Consider the following 14,631-nt stretch of genomic DNA (forward strand, 5'->3'; position numbering starts at 1 on the left):
GTCAGCCTCTCAACAGCATTCCACCCTCCTCTATAAATTCAATTCCTATTCCTACCTCCCATCGTGGTGTACAGCACTCTTGGGTTCCTGTTGACCTACATTCCGCCTCGTTTGTTTTCGGCCTCTGTGATGCACACCAACATCCCCTTCGGCCCCCTAACGATGGATGGTCCCTTCCATGTTTTGGAATGGGGAGAGCAGACTTATAACATAGATAAGAGGGGCAAACCTCAACATATTTCAATAGATCACCTTAATCCAACACACCAAGATTTGGAGGACTCCGATACCATGCCCCTGGCATCACAACCAGACCATGACAAGCCAGAGGCACCTGCTGTTCCTCCACCCATGGGACACAGGACCTGAGTCAACTGGCTCATTTGAGTTAACAGACAGGCTCATGATATTGGTTTTAGTGAATTCTGGGGGGGTGGGGGACTGTGTAGGGTAAAGCAATTGGGAAAAATGTACATAATTCACAACCACCAACACTGAGTTGGGGTTTCGCTTTAAGAGGCTGGTCTGACGTGATAACGTAATTACCTAAAGATTTTTAGTGTGCTTTGGTGTTTAGGTTTTGGAGTTCAATAAATGTGTTACAGGCTTCATTAAACATAAAACACCTCACTTTGTTTTATTTGCAAAAACCTACAAGTACATCCCACCTCTCCTGGAAGTTCAGTGAGTCTCCTGCATATTGATAGCGGCTCCCTGAAGCCTGCAAATTATATACAATATCCCGGAAATCATTTTTTTTGAGAGAGAGACAGAGAGAGCAAGTGACAGACGTAGCGAGAGAGTGACAGAGGGAGCATCCTGATGGGTCTCTCTTCGTGCTAAGTAGACCTATCAGTTTTCTCTGTGGGCGGGCTTTACAGTCAACCTCTCTCTCTCTTTCGTTGTCCATCAGTTCAGTTTAGTGTCCTGCAGTACCGTGGCAGAGTATTCCAAAAAAAGAAAATATAAAACGCTCTTCACCCCAGACTACACTAAAGTGTATCCCTGCCCAATAATGGTCAAAAATAATGACAGTGTTGCTCACTGCACTGTTTGCAACAGTGATTTTTATATTGCCCATGGTGGGTTAAATGACTGTAAAAGACATGTTGAGGTGAGTTTAACAGGTGTCATTTGTTTATTAGCTAGCTAACGTTATTTAAACTAGCTGGCTAGCTGCTAAGGAGCTACTCTATTGATGTCCTGTGTGATGAGGCCAAACTCCCTGTAAACTTGCTTAAAGTTGTAATAGAATAAAAAAAACGACTCATTGATAATATAATTGTGAATCTTGTGAATCTGAGATTAACAAATTCATTGACACAGACTGCTATGAGGTTGAGACTTCTGGCAAAATGCTCAAATCTGCCAAGCAAGCCACATCACAGTGCACGGATTGCAAAAGAAATAGAAAAGCTATTTGTATTAGCATTTAGCTATTAGCATTGAGACTGTCAACAAAATACTCAACAAGGAATATATAATATGTGTGTGTGTGTAAATAGTTTCAATACATGATCAAATAAATTGTCTTTCATAATCAAATGTCCTGTATATATACACCCTTGGAGGTCGACCTGGGGTGGGGTGCTACCTCCCTGAAATGAGTTTTTGCAGGGTGGGATGTCTGAATTCAACCAGTCACTAATTTAAGACTTCCTAGTGTGAAACAAACTGGAGTATGGTCCCCTGAGTTGCCTATCTTTGAATCCTGGAATGAGAGAGACTGTCTGCCAACCTTCTCGAACTGTTCCATCCCGCTGTTTCAGTACACACGGCTGGCAGTGACTCCAACCAGGGCTAACGCTGCTCAGTTTGGCGCCTTGTTGTTTCGTCGGTTGCAGTTCCTGGCAGCAACCGGAGCGGGGCAGGGTAGAGCACGCAGTTTACTTCCTGCTGGAAATCTTTCCTTTCGTGAATCCGCGCTTTATAATCGGAACTTCTTACATCTTAAACGAGAATCTAAGAACTAGCTATGCGTTAATTGAGGCGTACTAAGCATACTTTGGGACGGATTCCTGAATTGAGCTTTTCTGCACCCGAATCTTTGTGTGCTATCGTGGAAAGACGGGACTGGGTCCCATTTAACGTGAAGCCGTCATGACACCAAAATGTCTTATACTCAAAGTCCTTGATGAACTGACCGAGGAAGACTTGAAACGATTCAAGTTTCATCTCAGGGAAAGCGTCAAGAGGAAACTGATACCCAGTGGTCAGCTGGAAGACAAAACACGCGTGGAAATTGCACAATTGCTCCAGAATCACTATGGCGAGAAGGCGGTGGATATCACCAGAGATGTTATTCATGCTATCCCAAGGCGCGATCTGGAGGGGATGTTCGCAGATGGAGGAGAGAGGAACGGATCCATAGAAAAGACGCAAGGTAAGATTGACACGCTGATTGAAATTGCCCCAAGAAACTCAGCCATCAAATGAACAAGTTAGTCAGGACCCACAATAAGAGCAGGCTGTAAACAGAAAAAGCACACCTTCCCTGAATGTTGACAACAAATACTTGTTTTCCATCACTAAACATCCGCCTGTATTCTCCTACGTTCCCACTTTCTCCCATTCATTTCACCGGTGAGCTAAACAACCTTCTTGCTGTCCCACTCCAGAATAATTAGTAAAGAACTTTTTAAGTTCTTGCAACACACACACACACAAAATGCTGGAGGAACTCAGCAGGCCATGCAGCATCTCGCCCGAAACATCGACTATACTCTTTTCCATAGATCTATAGGTCAATCAAAACTGAGGGCAGAGGAACCTTTTGGTGAATCGCTTGAATTATTTACCCCTGAAGTTTGTGGAAGCTGGATCATTGGAAGCATTTAAAGTGGAAGTAGGTAAGCGTTTGAAAATCAACGTTTCATAGGACTACTGGGAACTGGCATAGAGAAGGTCTGGAGTAAATCAGCCATAACCATTGAATGGCAGGGCAGCCTTGAGGGACCAAGTGGCCTACTTATGTTCTTATTACATTCATAATGCTTTTGAGGTCAATAGCAAACAAACATTTATTCAGAGACACTTAAGGAGATATTAGGACGGGTGACCAGAAGTTTGGGGTTATTCACTTACAACCATAAGACATAGGAGCAGAATTAGGCCTTCTGGCTAAAAAAATTCCTCCTCATTTCTCTTTTAAATGGATGTCCCTCTATTCTGAGGCTGTGCCCTCCAGTCCTAGACTCCCCTACCAAAGGAAGCATCCTTCCCACATCCACTCTAGGTCTTTTAACATTCGATAGGTTTCAATGAGATCCCCCTCATTCTTCTAAATTCCAATGAGTACAGGCCCAGAGGCCCATCATACGCTCCTCATACAATAAGCCTTTCATTCCCGGAATCATTCTTGTGAACCCCTGAACCCTTTCTAATGTCAGCATATCCTTCCTTAGGTAAGGGGTCCAAAATCACTTACAATACTTCAAGTGAGGCCTCACCAATACCTTATAATGCTTCAGCATTATATCCTTGCTCTTGTATTCTAGTCCTCTGGAAATGAATGCTAACATTGCATTTGCCTTCCTCACCATCGACTCAACCTGCAAAGGAACCTTTAGGGAACCTTGCACAAGGACTCCCAAGTTCCATTGCACCTCAGATTTTAAATTTTCTCCACATTTAGAAAATAGTCTGTGTTTTTATTCCTTCTACCAAAGTGCATGACCATACACTGCCTCCCTGCTTCCTCAATGCTTTCTGCCCCTCTACCTATCTTTGTATCATCTGTAAACTTGGCCACAAAGCCATTAATTCCATCATCCAAATCATTGACATACAATGTAAAAAGAAGCAGTCCCAACCTAGACCCCTGCAGAACACACTAGTCACTGACAGCCAACCAGAAAAGGCTCCCTTTATTCCCACTCTTTGTGTCCTCTGCCAATCAGCCAATGCTCTATCTATGCTTGTATCTTTCCTGTAATACCATGGGCTCTTATCTTAATGCTAAGCTTCATCTTTGACAGGAAGAGAGGCAGAAAGGTTAGATCACATAACAGTTTACTCATAGAATATGGTGCTGAACTAATTAAATTAGTAATCAACTGCCTGACTAAATTAGTCCCTTACGTTCCCTGCACACTCATGTGCCAATCTGAGAGCCTCTTGAATGTCTCTATTGTACTTGCCTCCACTCTGGTCGGCGTCTACATTCCACCTCAGGCCTGCATCAGGGAGGCGCTACAACACCTGGCTGACCAGATTACTGAAGTGGAGAATAAACATCCAGACTCCTTGCTCATTGTTCTTAGTGACTGTAACAGGGCAAACCTTGGCCACGAATTGCCAAAATTTAGACAACATATTAAGTGTCCCACCAGAGACACTAACATACTGTACCACTGCTACACGATAATAAGGGATGCATATCGCTCTGTTACACGGGCAGCCTTGGGTCTCTCCGACCACTGCCTGGTTCACCTTCTCCTGGCATACAGGCAGAAACTACGATTGGTTAAGCCTGTTGTCAGGACAGTCAGGAGATGGACCAATGAGTCAAAGCTGGAACTTCAGGCCTGTTTCGACTGCATGGATTGGAGTGTCTTTGAGGCTGCAGCTACAGATCTTCATGATCTGTCACTGTGACCTCATACATCAGTTTTTGTGAAGACATGTGCATTCCAACAAAAACCTTCTGCACATTCAATAACAACAAGCCCCGGTTCACATCACAACTCAGGCAGCTTCGTCGGGAGAAGGAGGCATACAGAAGAGGGGACAGGATTCTGTACAAACGAGCCAGGAACACACTGACCAGGGAGATTAAGGCAGCGAAGAAGCGCTACATTGGAAAATGGCAAAACATGTTTTCAGACAATGGCCCAATGTCAGTGTGGAAGGGGCTCCAAGAGATCACCAACTACAAGAAACCATTCCCTCAGGCTGTGGAGAACCATCAACTAGCTGACGATTGAACAAGTTTTATTGTAGATTCGACACCTTCATTTCCCCCAGCCAAAACACAGACTTACCTGCAACCCCCATCATCCATCACCCTGACATCTTAGTATCCGCTTTCTCACCCCACATTACAAAAACTGCTCCCCCTACCCCCCTTCACTTCAACTCCCTTGTACCTGCACTTAGGATCTGTGAGAGGGAGGTGAGTCAGCTGCTCCGGAGGCAGAAGACCAGGAAAGCGCCAGGCCCAGACGGTGTGTCACCCTCCTGCCTGAAGACCTGCGCTGATCAGCTGGCCCCCATTTACACACGGATCTTCAGTAGATTACTGGAGCTGTGTGAAGTCCCTCATTGCTTCAAGCGCTCCATTATCATTCCAGTCCCTAAGAAACCCACTATTGAGGGACTAGATGACTACAGGCCTGTTGTTTTGACATCTGTGGTCATGAAGTCCTTTGAGAGACTAGTGTTGGCTCACCTGAAGGACATCATAGGCCCCCTGCTGGAACTTCTGCAGTTTGCTTATCGGGCAAATAGGTCAGTGGATGATACAGTCAACATGGGACTGCATTACATTCTACAACATCTCGACAACCCAGCAACTTCTGTGAGGGTCCTGTTTGTTGACTTTAGCTCGGCGCTCAACACCATCGTCCCAGAAATCCTCCACTCCAAACTCATCCAGCTTACTGTCTCCCCCGCCATCTGTCAGTGGATAACAAGCTTCCCGACTGACAGGGTGCAGCAAGAGAGGCTGGGGAGCATCATCTCCAGCACCCGGACAATCAGTACCAGTGCCCCCCAGGGATGTTCTTCCCCCTTTACACTAATGACTACACCTCACATCTGTTAAACGCCTGAAGTTTGCAGATGACACAACTGTCATTGGCCTTATCTGAGACGGTGATGAGTCTCTATGCAGACGGGAGGTGGAACGGCTGGTCGTCTGGTGTGGTCGGAACAATCTGGAGCTAAATATGCTCAAGACTGTGGAGATGACAGTGGACTTCAGGAGGAGCCCCCCAATACACCCCCCACTCACTATACTCAACAGTGTTGTGTCCGCTGTGGAGACCTTCAGATTTCTGGGTGTCACAGTCTCCCAGGACCTGAAGTGGACACCCAACGCGGACAGTTTTATCAAAAAGGCTCAGCAGAGGTTGTATTTCCTACATCTACTCAGGAAGTACAACCTGCCTCGGGAGCTGCTGATTCAATTCTATTCAGGAATAATCCAGTCTGTTCTCTGTTTGTCCATCATTGTCTGGTTTGGATCAGCTACCAAACAAGACAAGAATGGACTCCAAAAAACCGTCAGTGCTGCGGAAAGGATTATTGGTGTGAAGCTGCCCTCGATCCAGGACTTATATGCATCTAGAGTCAGGAAGCGAGCAAGCAGCATTACTGTAGACCCATCACACCCCGGACATCACCTGTTCCAACTCCTTCCTTCTGGTAGGCGCTTTAGATCACTGTATGCCAGGACAAATAGGTACAAGAACAGTTTCTTTCCATATGCCATCAGTCTTATGAACACTTGGATTTTAGTGTATTATACATCAAGTCCACCTGTACATTCAATGAGGTGGACCTGATTGTATATAGTTTATGATTATTTGTACTATTGTTTTTGTTTGCTTTTAATTCTGTACAGAGAGAGCTCAGGGAAACCGGCATCAAATTCCCTGTATGCGTCCTCATACTTGGCGATAATAAAGGATTCTGATTATTCTGATTCTATTATTTCAGCAGTGCATTACAGGTACTCACTTCTCTTTGTGTAAAAAAACTTGCCTTGCACATACCCTTTGAAGTTACCCTTCACAAACCCTCTGATATTAGACTTTTCAACCAAAAGATAGTGGTTGTCTGTTTATGCCTCTCATAATCTCTTCTCTTGGCCTCTACCACTCCACAGAAAACAGCTCCAGTTTGTCACTTGCCCTCTAATCCAGGCAGCATCCTGATAAACCTTTTCTGCACCCTCCTCAAAGTCTCCCCATTCTCCAATAACGGAATGACTAGAACTGTAGGCAATACTCCAAATGAAGCCCAACTAGAGTTTTATGAAGCTGAAACATAACTTGACAACTCTTAAACTTAATTCCTTGACTAAGAAAGGGAAGCATGCTATTTGCCTCCTTTACCACCTCACTTTCAGAGAGCTATGAATCCCAAGATCCTTTTGCACGCTAACACTGTTAAGCATCTTGTCATTAAGAGTGTACTGTCCCTTTACATTTGATCTCCCAAGGTTCATCACCTCACATTTCGCTGGGCTAAACCCCATCTGTTACTTTTTCACCCATATCTGCAGCTGATTGTCTCCTGTTGTATCCTTTACTAGGTAGGAAAAGAGGAGTGCAGTAGTGATAGGGGATATTTTGTGGATGTGAAAGAGACACCTGGATGATATATTGATATATATTGGTACCAGGGTCAGGGATGTCTTGCATTGGCATTTTATATGCAGAGGGTGAACATCCAGAAGTCATGGTACATATTGCTATCAATGACTTAAGTAGGAAAAGTGATGAGGTCCTGAAGAGAGAATATAGAGAGTTACATAAAAAGCTCAAGGATAGTAATCTCTGAATTGATGCCTGTGCCATGCCCCAGTTAGGGTAAGAATAGAATGATTAGCCAGATAACTGCGTGGCTGAGTAGTAGGTGCAGGGGGCAGGGTTTCAGATTTCTGGATCATTGAGAGCTCTCCTGGGGAGGTATAATGTACAAAAAGGTTACACCTGAACCTGAGAGGGACCAATATCATTGGGCGCGGGTTTCCTCGAGCTGCTCTAAAAAGCCATCTTGTAAGCATTCTACCAAATTCCTTCTCTTGGGATCGAGCACCAATGTGATTTTCCCAGTCTGCCTGCATATTGAAATCCCCCAGGTCATATATATAGAACATAGAATAGTACAGCACATTACAGGCCCTTCGGCCCACAATGTTATGCCGACCCTTAAACCCTGCCTCCCATATAACCCCCCACCTTAAATTCCTCCATATACCTGTCTAGTAGTCTCTTAAACTTCACTAGTGTATCTGCCTCCACCACTGACTCAGGCCGTGCATTCCACGCACCAATCACTCTCTGAGTAAAAAACCTTCCTCTAATCTCCCCCTTGAACTTCCCTCCCCTTGCCTTAAAGCCATGTCCTCTTGTACTGAGCAGTGGTGCCCTGGGGAAGAGATACTGGCTGTCCACTCTGTCTATTCCTCTTAATATCTTGTACACCTCTATCATGTCTCTTCTCATCCTCCTTCTCTCCAAAGAGTAAAGCCCTAGCTCCCTTAATCTCTGATCATAATCCATACTCTGAACCAGGCAGCATTCTGGTAAATCTCCTCTGTACCCTTTCCAATGCTTCCACATCCTTCCTATATTGAGGCGACCAGAACTGGACACAGTACTCCAAGTGTGGCCTAACTAGAGTTTTATAGAGCTGCATCATTACATCGCGTCTCTTAAACGACTTATGAAAGCTGACAACCCATAAGCTTTCTTAACTACCCTATCTACCTGTGAGGCAACTTTCAGGGATCTGTGGACATGTACCCCCAGATCCCTCTGCTCCTCCACACTACCAAGTATCCTGCCATTTATTTTGTACTCTGCCTTCGAGTTTGTCCTTCCAAAGTGTGCCATCTCACACTTCTCCGGGTTGAACTCCATCTGCCACTTCTCAGCCCACTTCTGCATCCTATCAATGTCTCTCTGCAATCTTCGACAATCCTCTACACTATCCACAATGCTACCATCTTTTGTGTCATCTGCAAACTTGCCAACCCACCCTTCTACCCCCTCATCCAGGTCGTTAATAAAAATCACAAAAAGTAGAGGTCCAAGAACAGGTTCTTGTGAGACACCACTAGTCACAACCCTCCATTCTGAATGTACTCCCTCCACCAGGCAAGCCAATTCTGAATCCACTTGGCCAAACTTCCCTGGATCCCATGCCTTCTGACTTCCTGAATAAGCCTACCGTGTGGATCCTTGTCAAATGCCTTACTAAAATCCATGTAGATCACATCCACTGCACTACCCTCATCTACATGCCTGGTCACCTCCTCAAAGAACACTATCAGGCTTGTTAGGCACGATCTGCCCTTCACAAAGCCATGCTGACTGTCCCTGATCAGACCATGATTCTCTAAATGCCCATAGATCCTATCTCTAAGAATCTTTTCCTACAGCTTTCCCACCACAAACATGAGGCACACTGGTCTATAATTACCTGGACTATCCCTACTACCTTTTTTGAACAGGGGGACAACATTCGCCTCCCTCCAATCCTCCGGTACCATTCCTGTGGACAACAAGGACATAAAGATCCTAGCCAGAGGTTCAGCAATCTCTTCCCTTGCATCGTGGAGCAGTCTGGGGAATATTCCGTCAGGCCCCGGGGACTTAACCGTCCTAATGTATTTTAACAACTCCAACACCTCTTCTGCCTTAATATCAACATGCTCCAGAACATCAACCTCACTCATATTGTCCTCACCGTCATCAAGTTCCCTCTCAGTGGTGAATACCAAAGAGAAGTATTCATTGAGGACCTCGCTCACTTCCACAGCCTCCAGGCACATCTCCCCACTTTTATCTCTAATCGGTCCTACCTTCACTCCTGTCATCCTTTTGTTCTTCATATAAATGAAGAATGCCTTGGGGTTTTCCTTTGCCCTACTCGCCAAGGCCTTCTCATGCCCCCTTCTTGCTCTCCTCAGCCCCTTCTTAAGCTCCTTTCTTGCTACCCTATATTCCTCAATAGACCCATCTGATCCTTGCTTCCTAAACCTCGTGTATGCTGCCTTCTTCCACCTGACTAGATTTTCCACTTCACTTGTCACCCATGGTTCCTTCACCCTACCATTCTTTATCTTCCTCACCAGGACAAATTTATCCCTAACATCCTGCAAGAGATCCTTAAACATCGACCACATGTCCATAGTACATTTCCCTGTAAAAACATCATCCCAATTCACAATTCAGTCCAAGTATGGATCCCTGCAGGATACCACTAGTCACAGACTTCCAGTCAGAGCACGTCCCATTGACTACTACCTTCTGAGATTGCACCAAAGAAAGTACAATTGGTGTTCATATGATTGAGCTCTGATTAGATGCATTGATATGTGGTTTCATGTCTATTCCAATATTATTAAGTAAATGGGTCACACAACATAGAAACTTGTCCTTCAGTTCAGAGTCTACATTGACCATCAAGTTCTCATTTTATTGATCCCATTTTATTCTCCTATCATGTCTTTGCCCACCCGCACCCCGGATACTACCCCTTACTTACACACTAGGAGCAATTTACAGCAGTTAATTAACCCACATATTCTGGAAATTCCCAAGCTGGAATCTTAATTTGATTTGTCCCAAGTTTTCATTCTTTGTTCCTTTATTTAACAGAGAGAAAAAGGGAGAGACCTAAAGGCCAGGACAGCGTTGGAACTGTGAGTGATCCTTCAGAGAGTGAGAACCCCATCCCGAAGAAAAACAGTATGTGAAGTCATATTTAAATATTCCTTCAACATATTCAAGTATCAAAGTATTTATCAAACAAGTCCATGAGATTTCAGAAGGGACAATGTTGTCATTGAAATGATGCAAAATAAGAAACCTCTCAACTATTAGGAGATGCGAACGTCCACAACATTGACCATTCCTTTACCCCCACAGATGCCACTTGAACTGCTGAGTTCCTCTAGCAGATTTTTTTTTGTTCCTCCCAAGTATTAGCTTCTTCCTGCATAGAAATAGAACTACAATACATGTAGGGTTCTGGAGATGATTGTAATTTCCCCTTCCCACTCACCCTGACATGCTGGGGTGTGCACTTGTCACTAAATGTGATTAACATCCTATGTTTGAAAACCTGCCACATTTCTCTGGGTGAAGGATGGTGATGGATCTTGATGTTAGCCCTTGTGAAGGTAGCTCATTCACTTCTCCAGACCCCATCACCAGCCTGCCTTCATACTCCTCCCCTTCAGGTTCTGCAGAAGATGCACCCACTGCAGAGTTGCACCATTGTCCTGGTTGGCAGTAGTGTTGCCCTTCGTATGGTGGTAATCCCATATGGAGCAAACCCTACAAAATTGATCAGATAAATTGTGAGAATATGGCGGGTGCACATGGGGCTGATCGATCGCGCAGTGGTTTGATTGGGCTTTCTACATGCGGGAGATGCTCTCTTTTGGGCCTGGGTTTTCAAGTGTTCATGTCTTTCATCTCGACAAACCCAGTTCTAGCTCCAACAATGCAAGTGGCCCAGCATGTTCCGTTACTAACATGCCTTAGTAAAAATGCTTAATCATATTACTCCATTGTTCTGCCCCTTGGATGCATCCACTGGGAAAATGTATAGAGAATGGACAGCCACATGTTCCTTTTCCTCAGCATTACGTTTACTCCCCAAGTCCCCACTTCCAGCTCAGAATAAAGTCTTGAGTACTACCAGCAGAATATTTAACTGTGAACAGCATCATAACCCTAATCCTGCTCCCATTCCCAATATCCAGATAGAAGAGATTTTCCACCAGAAGGTATTGGATGTTGATCAGCCCCATGGAAACATTTAATTTTTGTCTCATTGCCACAGAAGGCATCAGAGAATCCACAGGCCAAGTTTTAATTCAGTATCTCATTGCTTACAGAGTTGGAGGCAAAGCCAGTGACTGAGAAACAACTGATGAGACTGGCTTCAAAACTCGGACGTAATTGGAAGCGAATTGGCATCGAGTTCCTGAATCTGAAAGAATGTGACATCGACCATTGTGTATCAGATGAACAGGACGTAGTCATGCAACGCTTTAAAATGCTGGTACTCTGGAAGAATCGGGAAAAGGCAGTGGCAACTGCTGAGCGATTGCACACTATTCTTGCAAACAAAGATTGTCCCATCAGTTCAGAAGACATTGACTGTCTTCTTGAAGAAAACCAATGATCAAGTTATCTTGATCTTAAATAATCGTTAATACCTTTAAGTAGTTGCAGTTATAAATTTTTTCAGTCTTATAGCTTTTTTAAATTCTATGTTTTTCACCTTTCACATTTTTTTTTGTGTGGGGGAATGGTTTGGGGGTTGGTGATCATGTTGCCATTCTCTTTATTTCCTTGGTTTCAGGCCTATCTGAAGAACCGGAATCTCAGATTTAATTGTTATTTCGTGTATTACTTTGATAAAAAATGAACCTTTGAATAAATCACAAATAAAAATCTTAGATTTATAAAACAAAAATCCACAAGTGACACTGATATTAAATGATGTATCATACTTTAACAATTTTTAAAATGATAGTACAATTATTAGTAGAAATTAATTTGCCATAGGAATAGTCTTAATTTTTTATAAAACTATACAGTTTGCTCTCCTTATCCGTGGGGGATTGGTCCCAGAACCCCCCCGCAAATACCAAAAAACGCAGATGCTCAAGTCCCTTATTTGACCTGTCTCAATTCGGTGGTCTTTAGGACCCAGCAGAACCCCGGACCTTATTTAACCTGTCTCAATGCGGTGGACATTAGGACCTGGTGGCGGACCTCTGAATCCACAGTGTTTCTGTTCACGAAAATAATCACAATCACGATTGAAAATAAAGTGGAAATAATAAAGCGATTAGAAAGAGGTGAAGCGCCATCGGTCATTGGAAAAGTGTTAGGCTATGTTGGTCAATGATCAGAACAATTTTAATGGAGCATTTGAAAGGCCCTGCCCCAATGAAAGCTACAATTATTACCAAGCAAAGCAGTGGTTTAATTATTGAAATACATATGTTTCTTAAGTGTTTTATATGCATTGAAAGGTAAAATATATACTAAGCCAAATGTTTTACTAACTCAGGCTACATAATACCGGATGTTCCTGACTTCAAATCCGACTTAAAGACGGACTCAGGAACGGAACTCGTTCATAACCCGGGGGCTGCCTGTACTTTTAAATCATCTCTAGATTACTTATAATACTTAATACAATGTAAATGCTATGCAAATAGTTGTTATACTGTATTGCTTAGGGAAAATGACAAAAAATAGTCTGTACGTGCTCAAACAACGAGCGCTGGAGAGAGAACTTCTGGGTTCTCCTGATCTACAGTTGGTTGAATCCGTGCATGCAGAATCCGCGGATAAGGAAGGCTGACTGTACAATGAGTAAGATCTTAAAAAGGAAACCGACGCAAATTAAGTAAAATGATGTTTTGAACAAAGATAGTGGTTTCCATGTTCTTGCTGAATGACTGTTAATCAAATATCATTCCAAAAAGGTTCCACAGAGCCGGATGACTTGATGGCCGAAATTGTATGAACTTCTGAAATATAAAAGGTTCAATTTTAGAACCACCTACATCTTACAATGTCTTCACTGAAAAAAGGAAAATTAAATTAAAAATCACCCAAACCCAGATTTGAAGGACACCAGGGGATGACCCAGTGTACCCAGCCCCAGAGTATGAAACGACAGTGCGATGCGCCAGTGTACCCAGTCCCAGAGTGTGAAAGGAGAATGTGATAATCCAGTGTCCCCAGTCCCAGAGTTTGAAAGGACTGTGTGATAACCCAGTGAACCCAGAGTGTGAAAGGAGAATGTGATAATCCAGTGTACCCAGTCACAGAGCGAGAAAGGATGGTGTGATAACCCAGTGTCCCCAGTCCCAGAATGTGAAAGGACTATGTCATAACCCTGTACACCTAGTTTTGGTATTTAATGCTAAATGTTATGGCTTGCTCAGTAGTTAAACAGCCAAATACTTCGGTTTGAGTCTGGAGTCACATACAAGGCAGAAACAATAGGCTTCCTAATGAGCCCACAGAGCCTGCTCATATGTACAGAATGTGTATATGTTAGAGATTTGAATAAATGTGTTTTAGCTAATCTTGATACCTGTTTACTATCATCAGCAGTACCTTATCGTTAGGAGCTTGAGGAGTTGGTATGTCACTAAAGAATTTGCCAGTTGTATGGTGGAGAGCATTATAACTGGTTGCATTACAGTCTGGTATTGAATCACCAATGCACATGATTGCTGGAGGCTACAGAGGGTTGTAGACTCAGCAGCTCCATCACAGGCACTACCCTTCCCATCACTGAGGACATCTTCAAGAGGCGGTGCCTTAAGAAAGTGGATTCCCTCACTAAGGACTCTCACCACCCAGGACATGTCCTCTTCTAATTACTACCTTCAGGGAGAAGGTACAAGAGCCTGAAGACCCACACTCAATGATCCAAGAACAGCTTCCCCTCCACTGACAGATTTCTGAGCAGTTCATGAACACTGCCTCTTTATTCCTCTTCTGCACTATTTATTTATAATTTATAGTAATTTTATTTATTTGCTACTGTAAAGCAACAGATTTCAGGACACAATGATAATAAATCTGGTTTTGATTCTGCACTATCCCTAGCTTGGAGTGTGTGTCTATGTATAAATATTTGTGAAGGAAGCCAGACATCTTTACCCAATCTGGGTATGTGTGACTTCAGTGCTACACAACGAGTTTGGTTCTTAGCCTTCCTATGAAATGGACCAGCAAGCTACTCACTTGAGTAATTTGGGATGGACAGGTGCTGGTTTTGCTAATGCAATACAAGTCTTGTGCTGCTTTCTCAGCTACTCTTTTCCTGCACTCACTTCATCTCCAAAAAATGTTTACTGTGACCTATTGGAACATGGGCTGATAATGAAGCCATGAAAGGAATACTGAAACT

General features: G+C 43.6%; 2 protein-coding genes across 3 annotated transcripts in view; one reads left to right on the forward strand and one right to left on the reverse strand.

The window, feature by feature from the left end:
* Window positions 1–1,884: 1,884 nt before the first annotated feature.
* Window positions 1,885–11,942, forward strand: zgc:174906 (uncharacterized protein LOC571548 homolog). The gene is made up of 3 exons (XM_059956077.1): window positions 1,885–2,383; window positions 10,335–10,424; window positions 11,582–11,942. Exons 1-3 carry the CDS (start codon window positions 2,101–2,103, stop codon window positions 11,869–11,871), a joined length of 663 nt encoding a protein of 220 aa, XP_059812060.1. The 5' UTR covers window positions 1,885–2,100; the 3' UTR covers window positions 11,872–11,942.
* A 188-nt stretch (window positions 11,943–12,130) lies between these two features.
* Window positions 12,131–14,631, reverse strand: part of LOC132384701 (uncharacterized) — a 44,667-nt gene continuing 42,166 nt past the window's right edge. For both annotated transcript variants that reach the window (XM_059956075.1, XM_059956076.1), the window contains one exon: window positions 12,131–13,234. In XM_059956075.1, the coding sequence (XP_059812058.1) occupies window positions 13,170–13,234 (65 nt within the window). In that variant the 3' untranslated portion in view covers window positions 12,131–13,169. The remainder of the gene's footprint in view (window positions 13,235–14,631) is intronic.

The sequence above is a fragment of the Hypanus sabinus genome, chromosome X1, assembly GCF_030144855.1.
Source record: "Hypanus sabinus isolate sHypSab1 chromosome X1, sHypSab1.hap1, whole genome shotgun sequence".
Taxonomy (NCBI): Eukaryota; Metazoa; Chordata; class Chondrichthyes; order Myliobatiformes; family Dasyatidae; genus Hypanus; species Hypanus sabinus.